Genomic DNA, 25,471 nt, shown 5'->3' on the forward strand with positions numbered 1-25,471 from the left:
CCAAGCAGTACTGTCACAGCAGAGCACAGAATGTTCCCGCAGAGCTACTGCTAAGCTACCATCTCGGAGCCAAAAGTATCCTTCCGCTTCTCTGTCTCTTCCCTTAAACAAATCAGACTTTTTGGAGAGGAAAGTGTAGACTGAGAGAAGATATCAAGTTGTACAGGAAAAAGAGCATGGGCCAAGTCGTCCGGAAGCGGTGTGTGGATGGAAACCAAGAATGAATTGGAGGTTAAGTGCATAGGTGTAGTTTGACTTCTATGTTTGGAGGGGCAAGGGGGGAGGTAAGGTTCAGCAGGGTAGAGATTCAAGTGCAGGGGGCTCAACAGGGGAGTCTGGGTGCATGGGTTGATGCGGGAGGTCTGGGTGCAGGGGGCTCAGTGGGGGGGGGGGTCCGGATGCAAGGGTGTTGGGTGGATGGGGGGGGTAAGCTCCCCATACAGTGACCTTCCCGCTGCAGCTGAGGAGTGATGGGGGCATAAAGCAGGGGAGGGATGCGGTGCTTCATGCAGCCAGGGAGGCTCCTGGGGGTGGGTCTGACCCGGCCCCAGCTGTTCCAAGGGAAGAGGAAGTCCCGTCCTCCCAACCATGCCCCAGCAGCTGAGCCAGACGCAGAATTCCAATTCCCACAGGAGTCATTCACTCTGTCACTCACCTGGGCTGTACACTGCACAGACGCTTGGGCAGCAGTTCAGCCACCTGCCTCTCCTAGGTCGCAGCTTTCCTGCCCTTCCCAACACAGCCCATGAGGGAGAAACTGACCTGCTACCAAACGACACCTGGCTGACCCCCTCCACATTCCTCTGTGCCTCCCATTAGGCTGAGGAGGTGCGGGGGCGAGCAGCAACTCCAGGTGCTCTGTGCCTGGTCAGTTTCCCCACATGGGCTGTGTGGTGAGTCAACAGGAGCTGCTCCCTGCCCTCCCCTTATACAGCCCACATGGGCACAGTGACCGGGAGGCACAGAATGTCACTGTGTCGCCCTGCCTCCTCAACATTCCTCCATGGGGAGGAATCAGGACTAAGGGAGAAATCTGAGCATCCCCCTGACCCCACCCACTCATCAGCTCTGAGATGTATCTAGGATGGGGGAGGGGTGCCCCTCTATGTCCCCACAATCTCCACCCATAGGTAGGTGAGACTATAGTATGGGCAATTGGTTCAAGATAGGCTTTGTCTTTACTGCAAAAAAAGGGTGTGGGTTATATAGCATAACTAACGTACATTAGCTATCTCACAGTAAATTCCTAGTGGACATAAGACACTGATGGTAGTTCATTCCGATGTGAATTTGAGTCTGAGTTCTTGTAATGACTGGAACCTATCCTTGGGCAGATTATTTTTTTTCTGATTTGGAGTTGATCCGGGCTCCTGTTAACTATCATCTGCAATTTGCATAAGTGATTTTTTCCTAGCTTATTAGGCAGCCCAGCTAGATGTACAGGGATACAGCATATTCAAGGCTCGTTGCTACCTCCTGCAGTAATCTGCCTCTGATCAGCCAGTCATCTAAGTATGGGTAGACATGGATGAAATGATGAAGGCAAGTGTTACTATCCTGAATCTGAGGAGGCATATATCTGTTCAGTCTTCTGAGTCTAGGATAGGACAAAGATTCCCCTTTCTCTTCGGAATAAGGAATTACTGGGAATAAAACCCTCTCCTCCTATTACTCTACACAGGAGCTGTAGAGAAGTTTGCAAAGTATTGCATTTTTTAAGGCTTGTGAGGGGGTCCCTGAAGAGGGATCGGAAAGGGAGATGAGTAGTCAGGAGGGTGTACAAATGAATGGAATAACTACAGGTGATGACATCCAATATCCACTTGTCTGAGGTGATACTGGACATAGCCTGATTGAATGAGGCAAGGTGGCTCCTAAAGGGTTATATCTGGCAAACAATCCTGATAGTTATTTTTTTCTCAATTCAAGTAATTTTAATAGATTATAGTAAATCTCTTTTACTAAACCTTCACACAGGTTGTCAATTTCAAATTTAATTTTATACAGGTTTATTTTTAAAAATATACCTGTATGTAATTTAAAATTTAAAAACATTAAATTTAATTTTTTAAACATTATCGATTTGTATTCGCCCTGAATCAGAAAAATTGCGAACTATGGCCATTAACAAGGGGGATGAGTCTGGCCCGAGTTGGGCAGGGTTTAAACCCTGATAGTTTGCAGTCTGCCATGGTGGGAGGCCCAAGGCATCTACCCCTGCTATAAATACTGGAAACTGAATGAAGGGGGTGGGAGGTTTTTTTTGGGGGGGGGGGGGGGAGAGGAGAAAACGGGGAAATTTACAAATCAAAAATAAGGAGGGTGAAGACAGATTTGCTTCACCAAACAGTTTGGAAACTGGTTATAAGCTGGCCATCAGGAAGTTTAGACCTGAAATTAGACCAAGGTTTCTAACCATCAGAGGAGTGAATTTCTGGAACAGTCTTCCAACGGGAGAAGTGGAGGCAAAAAAGTCATATCTGGCTTCAAGACTAAGCTTGATAAGTTTGTGGAGGTTATGGTATGATGGGATAGCCTAATTTTGGCAATTAATTGATCTTTGACTATTAGCAGTAAATATGCCCAATGGCCTATGATGGGGTGGGATCTGAGTTATTACAGAGAATTCTTTCCTGGGTATCTGACTGGTGAGTCTTGCCCACATGCTCAGGGTTCAGCTGATTGCCATATTTGGGGTCGGGAAGGAATTTTCCTCCAGGGCTGATTGGAAGTGGCCCTGGGCGGGTTTTCGCCTTCCTCTGCAGTGTGGGGCACAGGTCACTTGCTGGAGGATTCTCTGCACCTTGAAGTCTTTAAACCATGATTTGGGGACTTCAATAGCTCAGACATAGGTTAGGGGTTTGTTGCAGGAGTGAGTTGGTGGGATTCTGTGGCCTGCTTTGTGCAGAAGGTCGGACTAGAAGATCATAATGGTCCCTTATGACCTTAAAGTCTATAAGTCTGAAGCTCCATAGGAGTAGCAGGTCAGATGCTTGCTGGGTTTTGTCTCGTTGCTACAGGTGGCAAATCCCAACTCCTCCTCAGGGAGGAGTTGCAGTCAAATTGCCTTTTATGTCTTAGCACTAAAAGACACAGGTTGCATGCACAGCCCTGATGGACGCTGCAATTCAAAAAAGCCCACTTCGCACACATCAAGAACCTCTCTCTCCTACTAACTATACATGTTCTTTTGCAGATGTAGGGAAAGAGTAGATATGAGGAAGAGCTGGACCCAATTCTGCCAGCAGTCCCTGACCGAAGATGTTCAAAAAATCAGAGAGGCTCAACCTCACTCCCTGCTCTCAATGCATGGGCATAAGCCAGCAGCTTCCTGGGCTAGTAGGCTCTGCAAAACCAATCTCTTGCATGTGATAAGAATCTGAACAACGTCCATTTGAAAGCCTGCTTATTAGTAAAAGAGGGAACATCTCAGCCAAAACAGTATCTCAGCTTAGTCTTTGGACAGTGCTTGGTTAATTCTAGGAATGCTGCTCTTTCCCGATGTCATTAGCATATCACCTGTAGATCCTGCCTTCAGTCAAGAAGTGGAGATAGGAGCTAGAAATGGAACAGTGGATCAAAGCATTAATACCAAGATTGGTCTGTGCTGAATAGCAGTCCTGAAGAAATTACAATCTGAAGGCAGGAGTGAATATGACAACAAAACACAACACAGAATGCTTCATGGCGTAACACTTGCCAAAGTTTCTGAAAGAGCAGAAGGAAGAATCCAGCCATACATTTTATTGCAAGGTCACTCCAGGTGCATGTGGTACTGTGAGGTGAGGAGACAATGTGAAATCAGAAAAGAAGCTTGAACAGGCATATAGGAAGAGATGGAAGCAGAAATGTAAGAAATGGGTGGAGGCATGAACAGTTTTGAAGAAGCAAAAAAGCAGCTTGACTCTGCAAAGACTGAAAAGGATGGGAGACAATCATCCTCTCCTGCATCTCCAGCTATTAAATGAATTTTACAGTTTTAAATCCCAATTAGGATTCTACTATAAGTTTCCCATTTTAAAAAAGCATAGGTGGGCCAAAAGGGACCCAAGACAAGGCTAGTTCACTCCAAATTTAACCTGATAATTTTTCCTGCATTTGTTGTGTATGTAATTCTTGATGTATAGCATTTAAACAAATGCTTCAATTCACTCCTTAAAAACAAAAAGACATCAGCAGGATAGTACTCATGAACAGTCTTCTAACAACATATCAGTGACTGATGGATGGAAAACAAATGGGTAGCAAAAAAGATTTCAGTTTTGTGCTTCTAAATGGTAGCTATAATCAGAGTTTTAAAAAAAAAAGGTCTAAAAGCTCTGACAAATGTCATGTACTTTCCTTTTTAACATGCTAGTAGTGATAGTCCAACTCTGTTGAAGACAATGGCAGAACTCCCATGAAGTTCAGTGGGGACAGGATTTCAACTTAGATGTTTTATGGAAAATTTGATATTAGGATATTAGGCTTTAGGAAAATCTGCCTATTTAATCACCATACCCAACAAAATCTCTAATCACTCTTTTCTGCTTTCCATTTTAACTCTATAAATATAGTCTAATCTCAGCACAGTAAAATAAGAAATGGTAAATTCTGCTTTGTTTTTGCTATTGTTATAAAGTACACAATGATTACTCTAAGTAAGATATGAGAAACATTAACTTTCTTTATTTTTCAGTTTGCGCAGCCCACAGCACTTTTTGAATCATAAGCCGTGTGTTTGTGTGTATTTTCTTGCAGCAATTGGAGAGACACTGTAAAACGTAGAAAAATGATTAAATAAAAATTGGCAAGGAAATTCAGGAACAGTGTAATAACCATCTAACTTTTAAAAAAATGATTAGATTTCAAGTTGTCAGTGCCCCCTTTAGCAGACAATATTATAGTTACTCTCTTTTTTCATATCAGGAAAGGGTGAGTTACAAAGCAGGATTTACAGTATGCCTGTATGAAATTCATGTTTTACAGAAAAGTGCTGAAAAAATGCAAGGCAAGAATTATCTGTCATCAATGGCTGACAAGTTATTATTACTTATATTAGCTTCCATTTATATTTAAAAATAGATGGTACCCTTCCATTTAATGCACTACAGGAGAAGAGTCTGATATGTAATGGTATTCAGATTTATGCTTAATTTTAACTAATAACAAAATCTAGGGTTCCCCCCCCAATAACCAATTTTTGTTGAAAGCGAAATATTTTTTTAAATAGGAGTTTTCTTATTTCTATCACAACAAAGAGTTCATTTGAGGATCTAATACCTCAGATTTGGCTACTAATGTTCTGTTGAAGAGACCTTCCAGTTCTTTTTAAAACAAATATTGCTGCAGCTCCCTGCAATTACAATCAGAATGTGTTACTCTGCTACTGTTGCAGATGTTACATGCGAGAAAGTTAATTTAAGAATTTCAGACACATTACATCTGTAGCCAAAGATTTCCTGGGCCCAAATCCAAAAAGATCTTTGAGCATGTGTTTTATTTGTGAAAAACAGTTACATTAAAAGGGAGATCATGTTTTTCCAATCCTGTCTTTACAGCTTCTTTGCACAGCTGAGGAAAACCAGGCACTTTATGCTATCTTAAAAATACTTTCCCAGAAAGATGACTGGCCTGCCACTTGACAATCTGGAATTTTGCTTTTCTTTCCAATAAAACACTCAAGAACAGGAATATTATTTTGAATATTATTCTCTTAATATTTGGAAGTCTACAGTGATTTTGTTTCAGAGTAGCAGCCCAAAACCCATGTCTATGCCAAATTTCATTCTACCTATCTCAATATTCTTCCATGTCAACAATGCACAGTATTTTTTGCTTTCTTCCTTAATTGGTTGCGTGGTATGGCAATGTGATGCTTAAACAGATGTCACATTTCAGGCAAAGGAAAGCTCTACCTATGCAAAATCTGTATTTCAATTTACATTTGTAAAAGTAATTTGGGGTCTACTACAATTAAGGGTGTAATAAAAGACAATGAAAAGTACGGCCATACATTGGCAAGTGACTATGTAAAAACAGCAGTCATTCAACAGATTTGTTTCACTGTGTGTAGTCAGAATTGCATCTACTTACTCTACAAACATAAATAAGTTTTAATTATTTTTTAATCCTGTTAGCACTGCAGGGCCAATATTACTGGGACGGAGCACGCTGTATTCTATTTTGGTTCAAGCACCAGATTTGTTAACTAAGTTCTAATGGTAGGGCTAAATTCTGCCATTAGTTACATCTGTGCAGACTCATAAGAGAAAAGTTGTACAAGTGTAAATAAGATCAGAAGGTAACTTGAGGAATCTGTATTACTGGTGATAATGCAAGAGCCAGAAAAAACACAACTTTCAGATCCAGGGTTGAATTTCCAGTACTGACATTTATTTGGCTGGGGGAGGGGAGGGAAGGGAAGGAGTTTGGAACTAAGGAACCTTTGAAACAAACACAGAACACGATGACATGTTTAGAGCCACTTTTCAAAGAACAATCACACTCTAAGCTTCCCTTATATTTTACTGATGTGAAAACCACTAAGACAATACTAGATATGCTATTTATATTGATTATCTCAAATGCAATCAATGACCAATCTAATGGAATATAATACAGTTATATACAACGACACCTTGTTAATATAGCTGGCCATGCAACAGCATGAAGTATTTAGACACTTGAGCATCTAATTTTTTAATTCTCAGTTAAAAACCTTATGATTTTCTTTCTGATCTGTAATAAATTTTATTTTGTAGCAGTATATTAAGTTGTCCTCCTTTCAATATCTGTCACTCACTTGCAAGTTAAACACAGTTAAACAGGCAATAATAGATCATTTAAAAACAAGTAATTCCTTACAACATACATGCAGAAGTACATACATTTAAAACTTACCTGCAATCTAAACCAATCTAATCTCATTCCTCTGAAGTCAAACACCTCTCCATCTTCAACTGCATCAGAAAAAAACACAGACTAAAATAAAATCTTTAAAAAGTAAATATGAACACAAAAATTCAATCATTTTTCTAAGGACAATTTTAATACCAAGGTTCTTAATGTACACTTCCTTTAGGACAGAGGTGGGGAAACTACGGTCCGCGGGACTGTCCTGCCCAGCCCTTGAGCTCCCGGCAGGGAAGGTTAGCCTCGGCCCCTCCCCTGCAGCCTCAGCTCCTCACGCCGCCAGTGCTCTGGCCTGCCGCTCCTGCCAGACAGTGCGGCAGACTCCAGCCAGGTGGCAGGGCTGCAAGCTCCTGCTGCTCTGAGTAGCACGGTAAGGGAGCGGGGGGGGGGGGGGGGGGTTGAACAAGGGGCAGGGGGTCTCAGGGGGCAGTCAGGGGATAGGGAGCAGTGGGTGGCTAGGGGTGGAGGTTCTGGGGGGGACGGGGACCGACGGTCAGGGGACTGGGAACAGGGGCAGTTGGATAGGCGTGGGAGTCCCAGGGGGCATGTCAAGGGGTGGGGGTGTGGACAGGGGTCGAGGCAGTCAGGGGACAGGGAGGGTTGGATAGGAGGTGAAGGTCCGGGAGGGGGGCGGTGGTTAGAGGGAGCTGGTCCCAGGAGGGGGCAGTCATAGGACACGGAGAGGAGGGGGGCATTGGATGGGTCAGAGGTTCTGAGGGGGGCAGTCACGGAGCAGGCAGTGGGAGGGGTCGGATAGGGGACAGGGGCCAGGCTGTTTGGGGAGGCACAGCCTTCCCTACCTGGCCCTCCATACAGTTTAGCAACCCTGATGTGGCCCTCGGGCCAAAAAGTTTGCCCACGCCTGCTTTAGGAGAATAAGGTTAGATTTGGTCTGATAATTTACTTAAAATTATTCCAACCCAGCGTATATGATCATGCGAATAAAACTGACTTTGAGTGGATAAGCATTTATATGTATGAGTTATGAATAACACTTACTTTAAATGAAAAAGTGGGACTACTACCAGAAAAACTGTAACAGTTTTGTCAAAGTTGCAGCTACAAAGGCTTGTGTGTCTATCCTAAGCCTGGTAAATGTATGATAAGGACCACATAGCTGCTTTGCAGACCTCTTCCTCACAGCCTAACAGGTGAAGTTGCCTCTCAAGGAATGGACTCTGGTCCCCTCAGAGTAAGAAAAGCAATAATACAATACACTGTTACCCTAGATTGTGCGCACCGACAATGGTAACTAAAGATTAAACATAAGGAGTCCCTTACGTTAACAACATGCCGATCAGACATTGAATTTATAGTAGTCTAATTTGACATAACACTACATGACATTGCTCTAATATGCCCACTGCGTAATAAAGATGATGTTCTGCCCACTGTGCATTTTACAGAGAAGACCAAGTAATTTTTAATACTTTCAACGCTCTATTATCCCACTGTTTTTCTTCCTCCTCTTTCACTTAATCACTTTGATGCTGTGTTGTGGCATTCCAAATTCTGTGAACTGAAATCAGTGGAATACCATGACAATGTATGTGCAGCAGCAATGAAAGTGCATTTTGCCTGATTTAAGTGTTTCACTCCTGCTTAAGATTCCAGGTCCACTCTTTCCCATTTATAGCTGTGCCAGCAACAGCAATGTGAAACTTACTTGAATACTAATTTCTGAAAATCAGAGATCAGGATTCCTTCCAATAAATTTCCCTTTGCTGAATGCGCACTGATGTATCAAGCAGATGGGGCTGTACAAAACAGGAAGCAAACAGGAGGAAGAAGAATGGAGAGTAGCAGCCACCATACAGAATGGGATTAAGAGAAAAGATCTCTGATCCTAAAACACCAGAAAGCCTGAGCTTCAAAGTAATAGAGACTAAGCTCCAGTCCACTTTTGCTTGAGCTCTTCATCTGAACAGACTTACCTTGTTTCACACTCAGGGAAGTCATAGTGTTTACAAAGGAGGACATGATGATTGATTCATCTTCAGGGCACACTGAAAGATTCTAAAACAATGGAAACACATTAATGGCTTCACAGAAACAATACCAAGAATAATCAAGTCCACAAATTTAATAAATACACACCAGAGTGGCTTTTTAAAAAAACTTCTTAAAAAGTTAACTTTAAGAACAAGAAAACAGTTTCTCTAGAGGAAGCCTTAATTTAGAAGACTGGCGCAAGTGGTTCTGGAACGAATAAACTTTTCCAAGCTGTCCTCAGCCAGTGATGAGAAAAAAATATTAAATCCATTTGCAGCTACATAGGGATTGTAAGCAATACTTTAGTGAACAGTGCACTGTTATGAGCATTCTAGGTAAAGCCTCCACTCTCTATAGCCTAGTCATTCAGGCAATAGTCATTACACATTTTTCTGTTCCTAGTATTTTGCTGATCTAGATGGACACCTGACCTCTCTGCATGCAAAAGTTAGACCAGGCAAGCTGCAAGACAGACTATTAAACACATGACCACACTAGCTCACCACCTTGCTTCCCATTAAATCCTACTTCAACTATGATTTCCACATCTAACAGTTCATGAACCGACAGTTAGATATGATTTATACCATTTGTTTTCAACCTGGGGGTCCACAGACATCTAACATTTCCAAAGGGGTCCACACCTCCATTCGAAATTTTGTAGGGGTCTTCAAACAAAAAAGGTCAAAAACCACTAATTTATACCATTTGGAAGATGAGATATGAAGATTTCAGAAAATATAAAAAGTACTGTTTCTCAGAGATAGCAGCTGTTGTAAACATTAAGACCATATTGCAAAGACTACGTATATAAAAATTACTGTTTTGGTTAATTCTGATTATGGTCAATATTCTTGGATTTTCAGACATGGAGTTTCAAAAGATACTGGATCTCACCACTTAATCACTTCAACCTATCACTGTGTTTTTGGTATTGGTCAAGGACTAAAAGTACTCAACCCGGTATTATGATCACTTCCTCATTTCATGGTTCATCTTAATGTACATTTGTACAAAGAGCTCAGAGGTCATTTACTGTGTCTAGGAAATCATCTCTCAGGGTTCACGGATGTCAAATTCAGAAAAAATGTAATTTATACCATCACTTCAGAGCATGTAGTTATGAAGAAATAAGAGTACAACTTTTATAGTTATAACTTTTCCAGATAATAGATAAGAATGATTTGATGACAAGTGAAACATATATAAGCAGCAAAAAGCAAGTATTTAATTGCTAGAAGCAATTAAATCATTCCAAATCAGTGTAACTCCAAGTATTCACTTAGTTTTAAATAACAATTAAAAAAGAATTAAAATGTAAATAACTCTGGACAGTTATTGTTACTGTTTTACAGTATTAAGTTCAATAATTAAAACAGAATTTACACCACTTACAATAATTAGGTTGAATATCTACAATCTAATTAAATAAGAAATGAATGCACTCATGTGGACAGAAGTACAGATTAGCAAAATGTGAGCTCCCTCTACTGGTCACACAAGAGTAAAGTCTAAATACACTATAGATCACCATTCCATACCTTGGTCATCCTCTAGGTGCAGAGAATAATTTGGCTAATATTGTGTTAATCATATTAATTTCCAGTTGCTTTGAGCTTTAAAAACAAAACAGTTTTCACAAGATACCAATTCTATTCCTGGCAAGTTATTTTACATAAACTCAAAACTTGTCTGCTTTGCCTGCTGCTATGGAAATATCATTTGCTGAATGTTATCAGCATATTTAATACTATCCAAAAGGTCCTGGCCTTCAAGAATCACATAGTGAAGTCTGATTGAGAGCTCTGTTGCTTAGCCTGCCCATGCCCCAGGCAATGATGAGTTAAAAGTCACTTTCCAAATAAATAAATATATATATATAGTTAGTGGCTTTCTTGATCTGAGAGTTTTGAGCCATCCATGCTCTACCACTCTGGTTTGCAGCCGTGGCCGCTGGTATTTTAGGTGTAGCTACTCTGACAAAATAAATGGAATTTTCTTGTGATATCTCTGCATTCTCTGCCCTCCTGGCCCATCCCAAGCAGGCAAAGGTGCCTTACAGGCAAGAGATATGACACTAGTGAAGAACCTCATCACCAGTCAGTTACATATATTTCAACAAACTCCTGTTGAGCAGATGGGAGAACTTGAAGCAGCTACCTTGAAGCACTGAACCTCTTTATTTCTACCCTTTCAGGAGCTAGTGAAGACAGGGACTTTACTTGGGAGATGATGTGCCCAGGTGCTAGGATATCAAATGTGGAGAAACCTTCAACCTAACGGGCTGAGCACTATCATACCCAGTAGGGATGAGAAACAGATCTCTCTCAGATAGTAAGTCATTATCAGCATCTTGGAACACACATTTCTCCTCAGATTGGCCAGGCTTCTTATCTATGAAACCATGCAAGGTGTATGTAAAAGTCCTTCCCTATGAAATAGCAAAGGTATTCATGGATATCAATGTCCATCTCCATGGTACAGGGGCTGTCTCTTGTGTAAAAAAACAGTAACTTAGTAGGTAGAGGTATTGCAAAGAGGTCCATATATTGAAGGTAGCCCCAACCACCCCTCTGAGATGGGGAGAAATCAGTGAACTTTGTGAGCATGTTCTCCTTTGCGGTCAGCAATTTCTTTTGAGACATTTGCAGTTCCACACCTAAAATTTCCCAACACAGAAGACAAAATGTCTCTCCTTGCTCTCTGAAGTAGAACATTGGTATGACACTCAGAACCCACTGAAGTCAATCGGAGTTTTGCTGTTGATATTGATGGGGCCAGGATTTCACTCTACTTGAACTGGAACCACATTTTAGAATATCAGGTGTGTGAGAGTCCTAAGAACATACACAATCCTTTTGGGGAACAGTTTTGTGAAGAGGGATTCCTAGAGAAACCAAGTGACATAAGTGCTGAATCCCTCTGCATGTGCTTTCCACTCCATAGTGAGTGCTTCCACGTTTGCCACAACTGTGAAGCCCGTTCCCCCTGCTGTAAATTACCCTCAAGCTAAAACAAAAACATAACATTAGGCCCTTGCTCAAAAAAACCCAAAACCACCACACACACACCTCTCACTAATCATTATCACCTCATCTCTTTTGGGAGCGGAAGCCAAATAGAGAAGATTGTGGCAAAGCAACTTCTGACAATACCTTGAGTCCTCAGATTTCCTTCACATTGGCCAATCTAGTGGTAGGAGTGTGAGTGAGAGATTCCACCGGCATAATTTGCCAGCTTCTTGCTGATAATGGAAAGAATCAAGAGTCCACAAAGATTTTATCAGATCTCTCAACTGTCTTTGATACTGCTGATTATGAAATGTTGCTGGCATGGTTATGGTACCTATCGGTGGATGGATGGAGTATTTCTGGAGTGGATCCTGAAGTTAATGTTGAGTAATGGGTTCATCTATCCCAACAGCAGGCTTATAAGGGGAGCAAGAGGGCTCCAGTCAGTCTCTCCCTCCTATTCAGGATGTTTGTGAAGTAGTATGGGCTAAGGTGTCTTCATTATGCTGATAAACTACATCTTATGACTACTCTCAGAGCAGCAACTGAGGGCACTGTGCTGCTTCCCAGAGATCTCATAAAGAAGAAATAGCACAAAAGAAAAAAAAGACTATCAAAATCTTATCAAAAGCAACTTACTGCTACTAGAGGTATTTGTGTAGTCTAGATCCTGTCCGTTCCTTTTTCACACTGATGGAAGCAGGAATGTACCATGCACTGGTGAGGTGGTTCAATAGTTTTACAACTCTGAAGCTACAGGAGTTCTTGCCAGTCACTTGATGAAAGAACACAGCCTGGAATCTTAATCTATTTCAGTTTGTACCTTTAGGTGAATATAGATTTTTTTTTCACCAAAAGCTCAACCTCTATAGCACAAAGCAGAACCATGAACTATTTGGTTTGTTTTATTTTGCAGAAGTTATTATTTAAGCAGCACAAATGCAGCAAAGTTTTATACAACGTGAGATGCATTTCTAGATGCCACATCAGACAACAACTAAACAAGCTCTTTGGCAAACGTGCAGATGTGTTTATAAAAACAAATGAACAAACAGCCCCTCACCTGCACAAGTTCATTTAAGACCACAGCATCAAAACCTGAGAGATACTGCACATAATATCTCTGCATCACCGGTCCATATTTTCGCACATGAGCTCTGAGCTCTTCCATGTAGAATATCAGTTCAGCTATGTGCCTTAGGAAGCAAAAAAAAGGAAAAGTTTACAAATACAAAAACATACCCCTCTTGAAAGAAGTCAAGATAGAGCCCTTTCCACTAGAAACACTTGTTTACAAAGGATTTAGAACAGTATATTGGCCTTAAGCTTTCACTGTTTTCTTTTAAAAAAAATTATTTACTAGAGTCTTTCAGTGAGAAGCGAAAACCAAGAAAATATTGGTCTCGCCTTGTAGATCTGAGTTTCTGTAAGGAGGGACACCAAGAAGACAAAGGGTAAAAAACACAAGGCTCTAGCCCCAAAGGAACGTTTTTAGATCCAACTCTATTCTCTAAAGAAATCCTCCCTCTCCCACTAGCACCCCAATTGAAATGTCGGTATCATCTACTAATCAAATTGATTAATTCTGTGAAATATGACTTAAATAATAATTATAATGGAGAGGCTTTCATACTGGAAGTTCTACCTACTAAAAATAAATCAGTTTACAAGATCAAAGTCTCTTTATCTGCTGGATGCTCACTAGTCTGGAAACAGGCTATGCCTAGCAGTACCCACAACGAGTGATACTATACAAAGAACTAAGGAGCAGCACTATCTTAGGGCCTGTCTACACTTGAAACACTACATCGGCACAGTTGCAGCGCTGCAGATGCACTACCGGAGCACTTCAGTGTAGAGGCTCATTACAACAATGGGAGGGGTTCTCTGATGAGCGTAGTTAATTCACCTCCCCAAAAGGCAGTAGGTAAGTCTATGGGAAAATTCTTCTGTCAACCTAGCACTGTCTACCCCGGGGAAATTAGATCATCTTATCCAACACTCAGTCCGACTCCCACAAGTGATGGACCTGGGTAGACTTAATTTTTTAGCCTTAGACCTGGCCTTAGACTATGGCTCCCAGCATTGTCTGAAAACCATACCTGTTAATGTGCTAAACATCCACTTAATTTCAAATGAAGCTGTGAACTGATTGCCAGGTAGTTACTTGATAGATTTAATCCAGAGATTTTCTGTTCTACCCAAAAGGTAGTGATTTTTCTGGACACCCAACACGAGCTCAGTATACTTCTTTAATACATATGAAGAGTCACTCCGATAGGATATGAAGGCCTCTCCTCACACTTGGAGCTACAGAACAGAACAAAAACTCTGACCTGCAAAAGCCAGATGGCGAAGTACTAGAATTTTAAGGTCCTAGTCTAGAATTTTAACTAGACTAAACCTAGGTTATGGCACATGTGAATAAGATAAGCACAACATATGTTAATGGTAATATTTCTGGTTCTAGGAGAACTACTGTCCAGCCTGTAAATAAATGATGGTAGGGATTATCTAACAGCCACCTTATTGAGGGAACATTAGGAAATTCCCCACACTCCTGTCCACGGAAACAATCACTATGAACGGTTACCTAAAACAAGTAAATAACACAAAGATTTGAGAAAAGGAACGTGAGCCCATGCAGCACTGTATTTAATCTCCATCTAAGAGCTACCCAGCAAGGGATTTATGACAGGTTCTCCACTCCCCTCAGACCTGCATAGTGAAGGGTGACACACACAGTGGACAACATTCACAGAAAGGCCTCTGATGGCTCCTCAAACACTGAGCGCAAAGGGTTTTTGCATACCACAGATGGCACAGGGTTAAGTTGTACACACTAGGGTAATTTCTCCTAGGTAAGTTAATAAGTTTAAGGTGAATATCCTTCTTGGTATTAGTATTGAAGAGATCTGACAGCCAATATTGTTAGAAGTTTTCTTTTCATAAACCAAGCCTTTACATGTAGTTTTTCTAGTATTCCACAGACTCAGCATATAAGATTTGTTGAAGGAAAAATATTAGGATTAACAGCTAATGGGTGCCAGCATGGTGTTATTAGGATCAGATTTTATCTAGTTTTCTCTCTCTCAAAACCTATGGAACCAAGTGAATGGGATGTATCAGCTGACTCTCCCCAGTGGATGGAGAATAGATCACTGGTTGAATCACAGGGTTTCCTATTCTAATTGTAAAACACAGAAAGCTCGATCTTCACTGTTGTGAAGAGATTCATGGTTAGCTTGCTCTACTGATAGCAAACCTTCAAGGAATTTTCCAGTCAGTTTTTACTCTCATGGGAGAAGAGATTCGCAGAGATTAGCTAGTCCACTTGAAGACAAAGAAGTTCCTGGATTGGCTACTAAAGAGAGCTGGTGCTGTTCCCCCGAAGTCCATCAGAATCATTTCTTTATTCAGGTCTCCTGCTGCCACCTTGCTTGTTTATGTATGGCACTTTGTACAACTGGATTAGGGCTATCTGATTTAACACTAGTCACTTGAACTTCTCCATAGGATTGGGGTATTAGTAATTTTACAATGCAAGATAAATTTAGAACTAATTTCTATCTATATAATTTTCTGTTACATTGCTTCAACAAAAAGTATAAGCAGCTGGTTTACACAAACCAAGGCTAGTCAAAATTTTTCCATCTGAACTGCTTCCAAGATCATTTGGGGTTTTGACTAAATTTTTAATGAAAAGCATCAGCTGTCTGCCCCAAGTTTTAAGTTTTCATCAAAAAGTTCCAGTTTTTGGCTAAAATTTCAGGGTTTAGTAGTTCAAAGAAAAGTTGAAATTTCCACTTTTCTGAACAGCCCTAATTCACACATACATCCACAATGATTCCTGCACAGATCATCTTACATTCAAATATATTTTCCCTGTTAATTCTGCATAAAGATTTAAAGTACCACACTAAATATTGTTAACCTACTTATCTATGAAGTCATCTGCACTCTTTTTAGGCATGTTATCTGCATGACGAAGAAGCCAAATAATTTCATCACGAGCAAAGGATAATGCCATAAATACAAAAAGTGCCTGGAAAAGGAAAAATATCAATTAGTTCCTAAAACAAACACCTTATATGTATAGATTTTACCTTTTTTAAAGTAGAATTTTTTCCAAGACATGTTAAAAATTAGCTTATTGTAAGAAGTTTGAAAGAAAATGTAATAGGCTACATACCCATCAAATATAACTACTGCAATTACCTTGGGACCTAACAAGCCTGGCTGATCGGACAGGACAGTAGCTAGTTCTTTCAGTGCAGACCGTAAAAACTTGCGTCTTTCTCTATGCATTGATCCACTGTATTAAAAAAACAAAGATTGAAATTCATCAATCATCAATATCTACTCTGAGTCACTATAAAAATGGGTTGGGGGAAGATTTTTATTTTTAAATTAAATGTTTTGGTCTTAATATTTACAGTTCATATTTCACCAACGTCAAAGAAAATTCAGTAATTGAAAGAACAAGGGTCAGACTAAAAATGTCACCTCCATTACTAATACTTTAAATCACTAAGAAGTTTAATAATCTATCCTTCACAACTCACTTTTCAATTTGTATTGCACTCAGGTTTCTAGCCAGTTACTTTGAGTTTTCACGCATTAGCATAACAATGCTATAGCGTGGAGATTTCAAAAAATGCTGGGGGAACGCGTAAATTAAAAAAATTGTCCCTTGGAAATTTGAACATTTATTTTGTTAAATAAACCTAAATTTGGGGCATAAACTACCTGGTTTCCTTGATGATGTATCATTTATAAAGCCTTACATCCCCACTGAATTTTGTCAACAGAAAAGTAGCAGGAAATTATTTTCAGGTATTTTGTGTCTTAAAATGAAAAAAAAAAAAAAGAGTTGAGTTTTTAGAAGTCTAATTTGCCTTTAAAAGCCAAACCTGTAGATGGCTATTAGGGTAACCAGTGTACGGGTCTTAAGTATGATATGCTCCCATGTATCTGAATGCCATGGGGAACACTGAATTTTTGGCTAACCTAGGGGTTCAGATAAATGGAAGTGTTATTTTGAGGTAGATTTTAGCTGCAGACTGCAGAAAAGGTCAAAGCACAGCTAGGAGTGGAAGGCTCAAAGAATCATTTGGGGCGCTGCTTCACTCAATTGGCTTCTGTTGTTGCCCTTCTAGGCTATGAGACAATGGCAGCACTCTGTCCTTCCCCCCATGTACCCCACCTGCTCTGTGACTGTCTGGGTCCTCAGGCTGCCTCTGACCATCTGTGGCTGGACATGGACCCACAGAGACCCCATCTGCTCTGTTCTTAGGAGGGGTGTCCCTGGTTGTTTTGGTAGGGTTTCATGGAGCATTCCTCAAAGAGAGGAGGAGGGTATAAAATAAGACCTATACATTATCTCTTCTCCTCTGTCTACTCACAGCAGCAAGACTGTTTCAAAGACAAAGAACCATCACTGAACTAGAGGGGAATGGTCTTTCCAGGTAGTATGGACTGCTGAAAGTTTTGGGTGAGAAAAATTCTTTTGCTTTCAAATATTATTTAGATTAGTAACATTTAGGAAATAGCCTGCGTGTTTTATCTTTTGTAACCAATTCTGACTTTTATTCCTTTACCACTTCTCACTTAAAATCTTTCTCTAGTTAATAAACTTCTTTTATTCGTTTATCTAAACCAGTATGTTTTGATTTAAGAGTTTGGAGAATCTCTACTCAGGTTAAAAAGGCTCGTGCATATTCACTCCCTTTGATGAAATGATGGACTTTTAATCATACTCTGTTCGGGGCTAAAGGGGTCCTGAGCAGTGCAAGATGCACATTCCTGGTGTGCAAGGCTGTTGCCTTGTTCTTGACTAGCTAGGAGAACATTGATGCAACTCTGCTAGGAGTGACTTTCCATGCTAATGGCTGTGTGTGAGCAGAGCCTGGAGAGGCTGCTCGTCACTAGCAGAGCAGTGTAAAAGGCACCCGGGGCTACAGAGTAGAGGGGACAGTGGTTCAACAGTCCAGATTATACCCTGGGAAATGTCACAGCAGTACCAGGGCAACTGCCTTACAGAAGTCTAAGTATATTACAGGAACACTATTACCTTATCAACCAAACTTGAAATCTCTTTAAAAAAATCATCTAGTTAGTTTATGTCCAAGCTGATTAGCATTTATTATATTACCCTTTTAATTTTTTTTTTATTAATCAGGTCCTGTATCAACCACTCCATTATCTTGCTTGGGATCAATGTCAGGCTGACAATTACAGAGGTCATCCTGTTTACTCTTTTTAAATACTGGCACAACATTGCTTTCTTCTAGTCTTCTGAAACATCCCCAGTTCTCCAAGGCTTAATGAAAATCAACATTAACAGTCCAGTGAACTTCTCAGCCAGCTTTTTAAAAAAAGCTCTTGGATGCAAGTTGCCTAGAGCTGATGCTACTTTAGTAGCTGTTGTTTAACCTTTTCCTAAGATACTAGTGAAATGGAAAGAGTGTTATGATGAGACTACCTCATCTTCCCCACCCCACAAATACAGGACAGAAATATTTAACATCTGTGTTTTTTGTAGCATTAGTAATAATTTTACCATTTCTATCTAGTAATAGACTAATACTATTGCTAGGATTATTTTTGTTCCTAATATACTTTAACTACTTTTTGTCCTTAACTCTACTGGCCACAGATTGCTCCTGGTTCATAAGAACGGCCATATTGGGTCAGACCAAAGGTCCATCAAGCCCAGTATCCTGTCCTCTGACAGTTGCCAATGGCAGGTGACCTAAAGGGAAAGAACAGACAGGGCATGGATCACTTGATGATAACCTGTCACCCAATCCCAGCTTCTGGCAAACAGAGGCTAGGGACACCATTCCTGCCAATCCTGGCTAATAGCCATTGATGACCTATCTTCCATGAACCTATCTAGCTCCCTTTTGAACCCCGCTATAGTATTGGCCTTCACAACACCCTCTAGCAAGGAGTTCCAGAGGTTGACAGCGCGATGCATGAAAAAATACTTTCTTGTGTTTGTTTTAAACCTGCTACCTATTAATTTCATTTGGTGGCCCCTTGTTCTTATATTGCGAGAAGGAGTAAATAACACTTCCTTATTTACTTTCTCCGTACCACCCATGATTTTATAGACCTCTACCATATCCCACCTTAGTCGCCTCTTTTCTAATCTGAAAAGTCCCAGTTTTACTAATCTCTCCTCAGACGGAAGCCATTCTATACCCCTAATAATTTTGGTTGCCCTTTTCTGAACCTTTTCCCAATTCCAATATACCTTTTTAGAGATGGGGCGACCACATCTGCATGCTGTATTCAAGGTGTGAGCGTACCACGGATTTATATAAAGGCAATATGATATTTTCTGTCTCATTATCTATCCCTTTCTTGATGATTCCCAACATTCTGTTCGCTTTTTTGACTGCCACTGAACATTGAGTGGATGATTTCAGAGAACTATAATTGCTTTGCTTCTCTGATCAGTTTTCTACAGTTCCTACCTTCTGATTTATATTCATTACTATCAACTTCACCTTTCTTCCGTGTGTGTGTGTGTGTGTCTCTCTCTCTCTCTCACACACACACACACACACACACACACACACGTTTGTTTTATAGCTGCCTTCATTTCTGCTCTAAACCACATTTTTTAACCAATATGGCTTTCCTCCTGAATTCTGGCTTTTTGGGTATCTACGAAAGTGTTCTTAAAAATACCTAATTCCTTCAGGCAGAGCTATGCAGTGCAAACAGGTTGGGGTGCACTGGAGAGTTGGACCCCCCTGGCCAAGCTAGGGGGTGCTGTACCTGTCTCCAGACACCCCCGCCTCTCTCACCTCCACTACCATCCATCCACATTTATTCGCCTCCCCATATGACCTCAACACCCCCCTCCCTATATTCCCCAACACCTCTCCTTTCTCAGAAAGCATTCACATATAACATTTTCCCCCAAATACTTTGCTTATATTCCCCCAAAACAAAACTGCCACCCATGACTCAAATTACAGTAACTCCAAGGCAAATCCTTTTCTTTTAGGTGAGGGCTTGTGATTAATTTATCTTTAGATGTGTTAACTAAAGGGTGACTTCACAGCAACCAAGAGGTCTGTGATGCTTTTGGGATGAGAGGGAGGGAGGGGAGCTGCAACTCTGGAACCCAAATTTGAATCACTAATGCGATCATGAGCCACCATGAGGCATATCAAATTTCACAGCAATCTGAGTAGCCATTTGGATTTTAGAGCACTTACAAAAGTGTAGTTTAAAACATAAAATCGTGGGAATGGAAACCATCTAGCTATTTTTTGGTATTGATGTATGTGTATTGCAAAAAAATATACATTTTCTTAAATACAGTTTTCCATTTGGATCCCTCAAATACAGAATGGGTGTCATGCACTACCTTGGGTAAAACATTATAGATTGAGACTATTTTGACCCACATCACATCTCTAGCACGAGGCAAAAAATAAATAAATAAAATAAATAAATAAAAATTTAAATGGCTAGTATTTTCCAGGGGTTATATCTTCAGAACTCCTGGCTCAAATGACTCCAAATTTGGATCACAAACTTTACCTTGCACCTCCTGAGATGCACCAAATTTCAAAGAAATCCAACTAAACATGTCAGTTTTAAAGGACTTAGAAAGGTCCATCTCCGAACACGGTCATGACGCAACTTTAACTGTAGTGGTGCTCCTGTGCCACTGTTAAGTGTTTACACAGCTACAACTATTCAAAAATTAAAGTTTCACATTCCATGTTTTATTTACAATAGTTTTACTCTTGAAGAAGCTTGATGGAATAGTGAATGCAAAGATATTTTGATCTGATATAATATGAAGGAGAAAAACTCAATTCCCATAACTGATTTTGAATTTAGGAAAACTTCATGCACAAAAATGTCAATTCAAAGACTTTGTTCAAGTAAGGGGTTGGTTTGTTTGTTTTTAAAACAGCAGTAAACAAGAACATACCTCTCTCAAGCAGGAAAAAGAAAACAAAGCTAAGAACAATAAGCTTAGTAAGACAAGGATAGCTCAGTATAAAGTTCCATTTAAATGCACTCATGATATAAAAAAAATTCCAGTTAACATTGTTGGTTTTAAGCTTTTTACAAAAGTAAGCAGTACTCAAATCTGAAAAATCACAGTATGCTGTGGTTTTCTACAAGATACTTACGCATGTGATACAGCGGCTTCTTTGCACTCTCTTATGTCATTAATCCGTTTGTTGTAGCTGCAAGAAAAACAGTAGTAAAATGTCAACAAGTATTGGTAACAGCCTTAGCAATAGCTAGGGCCCTATACTTTCTGTAGTTCCACAGCAAAGGGAATTTGTCTTTAGCAAACAGCCCATGTTGCCCAAGGACTACCTTGCTCTGGTTAATGAGATGAGCCACTGGACAGTAACAGGAAACACCCATCCTTGATCGACATTTCAGTTTTCTGTGTTTTTACATATATTATATGTATTCTTTAGCCTTATTTGAGAGACCTTTAAAAATCATTAAAATGTATTGTGATGCTTCCTTCCTCACTGTGAAATACTGAATTTCAATATTTTAATGGCTGATATTGCAAAACCTGTTGCAGACAGCTGTAGCTTGCAAATAACTAAGATTCCTCATCCTCCATACCTTCCCCCCACACCACCAGAATCCCTCCTGTTTATCAGCATGGATAGGGCACAGTGATCATGACCCTCTGACACCTTTTGAAAACCCACAGAATACAGTTACATTAACTCTTGCTGCTTGACAGATCAGCTGCCAAATCATGTCTGAACTGACATGAAATAAAGAAGGCAATACTCAGAATAAGAATCCGTCAGTTCATGCACTGAGAAGAAGCAGTCTATGGTTTAAGCTAAGGCTATGGCTATACTACAGAGCTTACAGCAGCACCAATGCTATTGCAGACACTTCCAATGAGAGAGAGATCTCCTGTTGACTTAATTACTCCTATGAGCAGCAGTAGCTACATCGGCGGCAGCTTTCCCACCACCGACATAGTACTGTCTACACCAGCACCTAGGTCAGTGTAATGTAGGTTGCTAATGGAGGTTGCTAATGGGGTGGCATATTCACACTTCTGAGCAAAATAGCTTATACCGACCTGAGCTATAATGTGTACGTAGCCTAAATGTTGTCAATACTGAAAATCTGCATGCAGAACTTTCATCCAGCAGGTAGATGCATAATTCTCTAATCAACTGTTCAAGCAATGGTACATTTAAACAAAATCCTGGAACACACTATGTAATTTTGATCCAGCCCTCTACAGATGTATGTACAAGGACTAAAAGCATTCCAAAAACAAGTGCTCAATTTAGGAACTAAAGCCCAGTTTGGGATGGGGGGGCTTGTTTTGTTTTTGCATTTCTAGTATCTCTGAAAGATGAGTACCTATGGCAAAAAACTTATCTAACAAATTATCAAATAATATATACAAAAATCTATGTGTGTGTGTATGTGTGTATAAAATAGGTTTTCAGTAAGTGCCAATTTTTTAGATAAAATCTCTACATTTCATTGTATTTTCAGTACTACTTAACATGATCTTAAGATACATGTAACATTCTAAACAGTGAGGGATTAGAAAAATACATTCAGAAAAAAAGGAAAACGTTTCTATTTTAGACCTTCCAACCATGCAACAGCTCACCTTTGCAAAACTGTCATGAAAACTTACAAGCTCCGGACATAAAATTTGTTAATCTTTTTCCATAATGGTGATAATGAAACAGCCATGAGAATTTATCCTCCTACTTCCCCTCCAACAGTATTTCCATATTGTAAAACTATTAATCAAAGCTGTTACATAATTCTCATACTGACAGACAAATTGTTATTCTAGCCCTGTGCTAACTCCATTATCAGCAATGAAGACAGTTTGCTAACACAATACATTCATGAAAATACCATACCCTCTTATGTTCACAAACAAGTCTTCTGCAGCTTTGTGAATATGGAAAACTTCATCTCGAAATAGAGACAGGCAAGAACTGCTTTGAAGAGCGAGTTTCCAAAGGTTCAATGCTGTAACATCACTATTCAGGATTCCATGGCACAAAATAAACCCAACTTCAAAAGAAAATTCAAGATGGATGTAAAATATCACAGAGCAGAAATACAAAGACAACATGAGAACCTGAACTACTGAATGGACTACTGTGGCCAATTGCCAAACCAATAGTTTTTAATATATTGATTTCATGTATAGGTTTCAGAGTAGTAGCCGCGTTAGTCTGTATCCGCAAAGAGAACAGGAGTACTTGTGGCATCTTAGAGACTAACAAATTTATTTGAGCATAAGCTTTCACGGGCTACAGCCCACTTCATCGGCTGCACAGAATGCAACATACAGTAAGAAGATTGTATATATATATATATATATATATATATATACACACATACAGAGAACACGAAAAGGTGGAGGACATAAAATCACGAAAAAATGAGCTCATTTTTTTCTCCTGCTGATAATAGCTCATCTTAATTGATTAACCTCTTACTCCACCTTTTCGTGTTCTCTGTATGTCTGTGTGTATGTGTATGTATACCTATCTATCTATATCTTCTTACTAAGGTGCGACAAGTACTCCTGTTCTGATTTTATGTATAGTTGTATATGTGACACGGTCTACCCAGGTGTCAGCTCAGGACTGGGCTGCAGGCTAATTCACAGATATGCTGAAAGAAATCAAAGGAGGAATGTCAAAAGGTATTGTAGTGTAATCAGGTCAATTAACTTGTGTAAACAGTTTAGTTCAAAAGAAATGTTAACAATATTGTCTTCACTTATCTATAACCTGTTGATTTCTATTGTATTACATTATGTATACTCATGTAACTAATTAACCCTAGATCAAAAGCGTATATTAGTGTTAAGATGAAAATGTACTAAACTAATGAAGGATTGTTGTTTGCTATTACTAACATTTCCATTTATGTATAACCCTGTAACTAAAGTTACTGCTCAAAGAAACCTTGTGAAATGTTAATGAAGGACTTAATGGCTGTAACAGGAAATGCTAATTTCAAAGCAAGGAGCCAGGCAGTGAGTAGAAACACTTGTCAGAGAGTGTTATCTGAGGAAAGAAAATACAAATACTGATTCAGAGGAATGATTCTTCATCTCTGGACTGCTTGGATTCCAAAAGAGTAGAATATCTGGACAAGAAGAGATCCCCAGAGTTATTCTGGGTAACCCTGAAAGACTTTTGGAAAACTAACAGATCACTACATCTCTGATATCATTTTGGATTTACAAACTTGGTCTCACCTTTTAATGTATTTTGCCTGCTTTAAACTATCAGTAACTCATTTCTTTTCTTAGCTAATAAATTTTGAATTAGTTTACTAGAGAACTGGCTGCCAGCATTGTCTTTGATATGACATCCAGAGTACCAAACTGATCTGGGGTAAGCGATTGATCCTCTGGGATTGGAGTAACCTAATGTGATGTGATTTGTGGTTTATGTGACCATTATTCACTAAATCCAGTTTGTCTGGGTGGCAAGATGGGTAGGAGAGCTTATGGGGACTGTCTGTGTCTCCATGGTAAGACTGATATAGTGCTCAAGGAGTTCACATTTGTTACTGGTTTGGTGAAATCTAATTATAGAATATACCACCAGTTTGGGGTGTCGGCCCTGTTTTCTGACAGTCTGACCTGAAATTGGCACTCTCAGTTGCGAGCCACTCTAGATAGCATAACAGTATACGCACCTTATTTTCTAATATAGCAACGAATGACCAAAATGTCATTGGTATGAATTAGTTAATGGCACTGCTTAAATTATCACTAATAAAAATAACTCAAAAACAAATGTACAGTCACAAAATATATGCTACAAACTAATTTTTAAAAAACATACAAAAGCATGATATACTGTTACTGTATAAATTAAAGGATCTATAGGGTCTAGTCAAGCCACATTCTACAGAATATAATTGCTTTAGTACAGCATTCTGAAAACAGGCACTTTATAGAAGTAAAACAACTTAAAAAAGCACACTCTCTTAAAGTTGTACTTACAAATAATCCATTTTTCCATTGCATCTAGAGAGAGGTATTCACATGGCATCTATTGGAAAGAATAATTTGTAATAAACTAATAATACATAGTAAAAAAAAATTTCTAATGAATACATTTTTACAGAATATAGCTTTTTACACAAAAGCAACAACTTAATAAGGTTTGTCCTCACAAAGCCTGTCAGGACATATTACCCTAATATCAAGAACAAAGAAGATTGCTTATGTTTACTAAATTGCTTTTAATTTAGCTGATGCTTAAGCATCAATAAAGTCTTACATATTTTACAGAGACTGAACTCTTTTCAGGTACAAAAAAGCCTACTGAGTTTAAAATCAGTTTCTAATTCCTGGTAAGTGTGACATACACTTTTGTCTCAAGTCTCTTGAGCAAAATGATAAACAATTGTCAGTTTTTTATAATCTCAAAAAAAACCAACCCCACATTAGCATTTAGGAAATTAAATTTCCAGCGCACAAGGTAACATGGAAAATTAAACAAACCAATGCAGAACCTTTTATAAGGATAACTAATATTTCTTAG

At 39.5% G+C, this 25,471-nt stretch overlaps 1 protein-coding gene across 4 annotated transcripts in view; it reads right to left on the reverse strand.

Annotated features, from left to right (window-relative positions):
- NCKAP1 (NCK associated protein 1) overlaps nucleotides 1-25,471 on the reverse strand; it is a 112,577-nt gene that overhangs the window by 43,261 nt on the left and 43,845 nt on the right. For all 4 annotated transcript variants that reach the window (XM_073306094.2, XM_073306093.2, XM_073306096.2 and 1 more), the window contains 8 exons: nucleotides 24,928-24,976; nucleotides 22,814-22,970; nucleotides 21,068-21,124; nucleotides 16,116-16,212; nucleotides 15,836-15,942; nucleotides 12,961-13,093; nucleotides 8,829-8,910; nucleotides 6,883-6,941 (listed from right to left, as the gene is read on the reverse strand). In XM_073306094.2, the coding sequence (XP_073162195.1) occupies nucleotides 6,883-6,941; nucleotides 8,829-8,910; nucleotides 12,961-13,093; nucleotides 15,836-15,942; nucleotides 16,116-16,212; nucleotides 21,068-21,124; nucleotides 22,814-22,970; nucleotides 24,928-24,976 (741 nt within the window). The remainder of the gene's footprint in view (nucleotides 1-6,882; nucleotides 6,942-8,828; nucleotides 8,911-12,960; nucleotides 13,094-15,835; nucleotides 15,943-16,115; nucleotides 16,213-21,067; nucleotides 21,125-22,813; nucleotides 22,971-24,927; nucleotides 24,977-25,471) is intronic.

Source organism: Lepidochelys kempii, chromosome 11, assembly GCF_965140285.1.
Source record: "Lepidochelys kempii isolate rLepKem1 chromosome 11, rLepKem1.hap1, whole genome shotgun sequence".
In the NCBI taxonomy this organism is placed as follows: Eukaryota; Metazoa; Chordata; order Testudines; family Cheloniidae; genus Lepidochelys; species Lepidochelys kempii.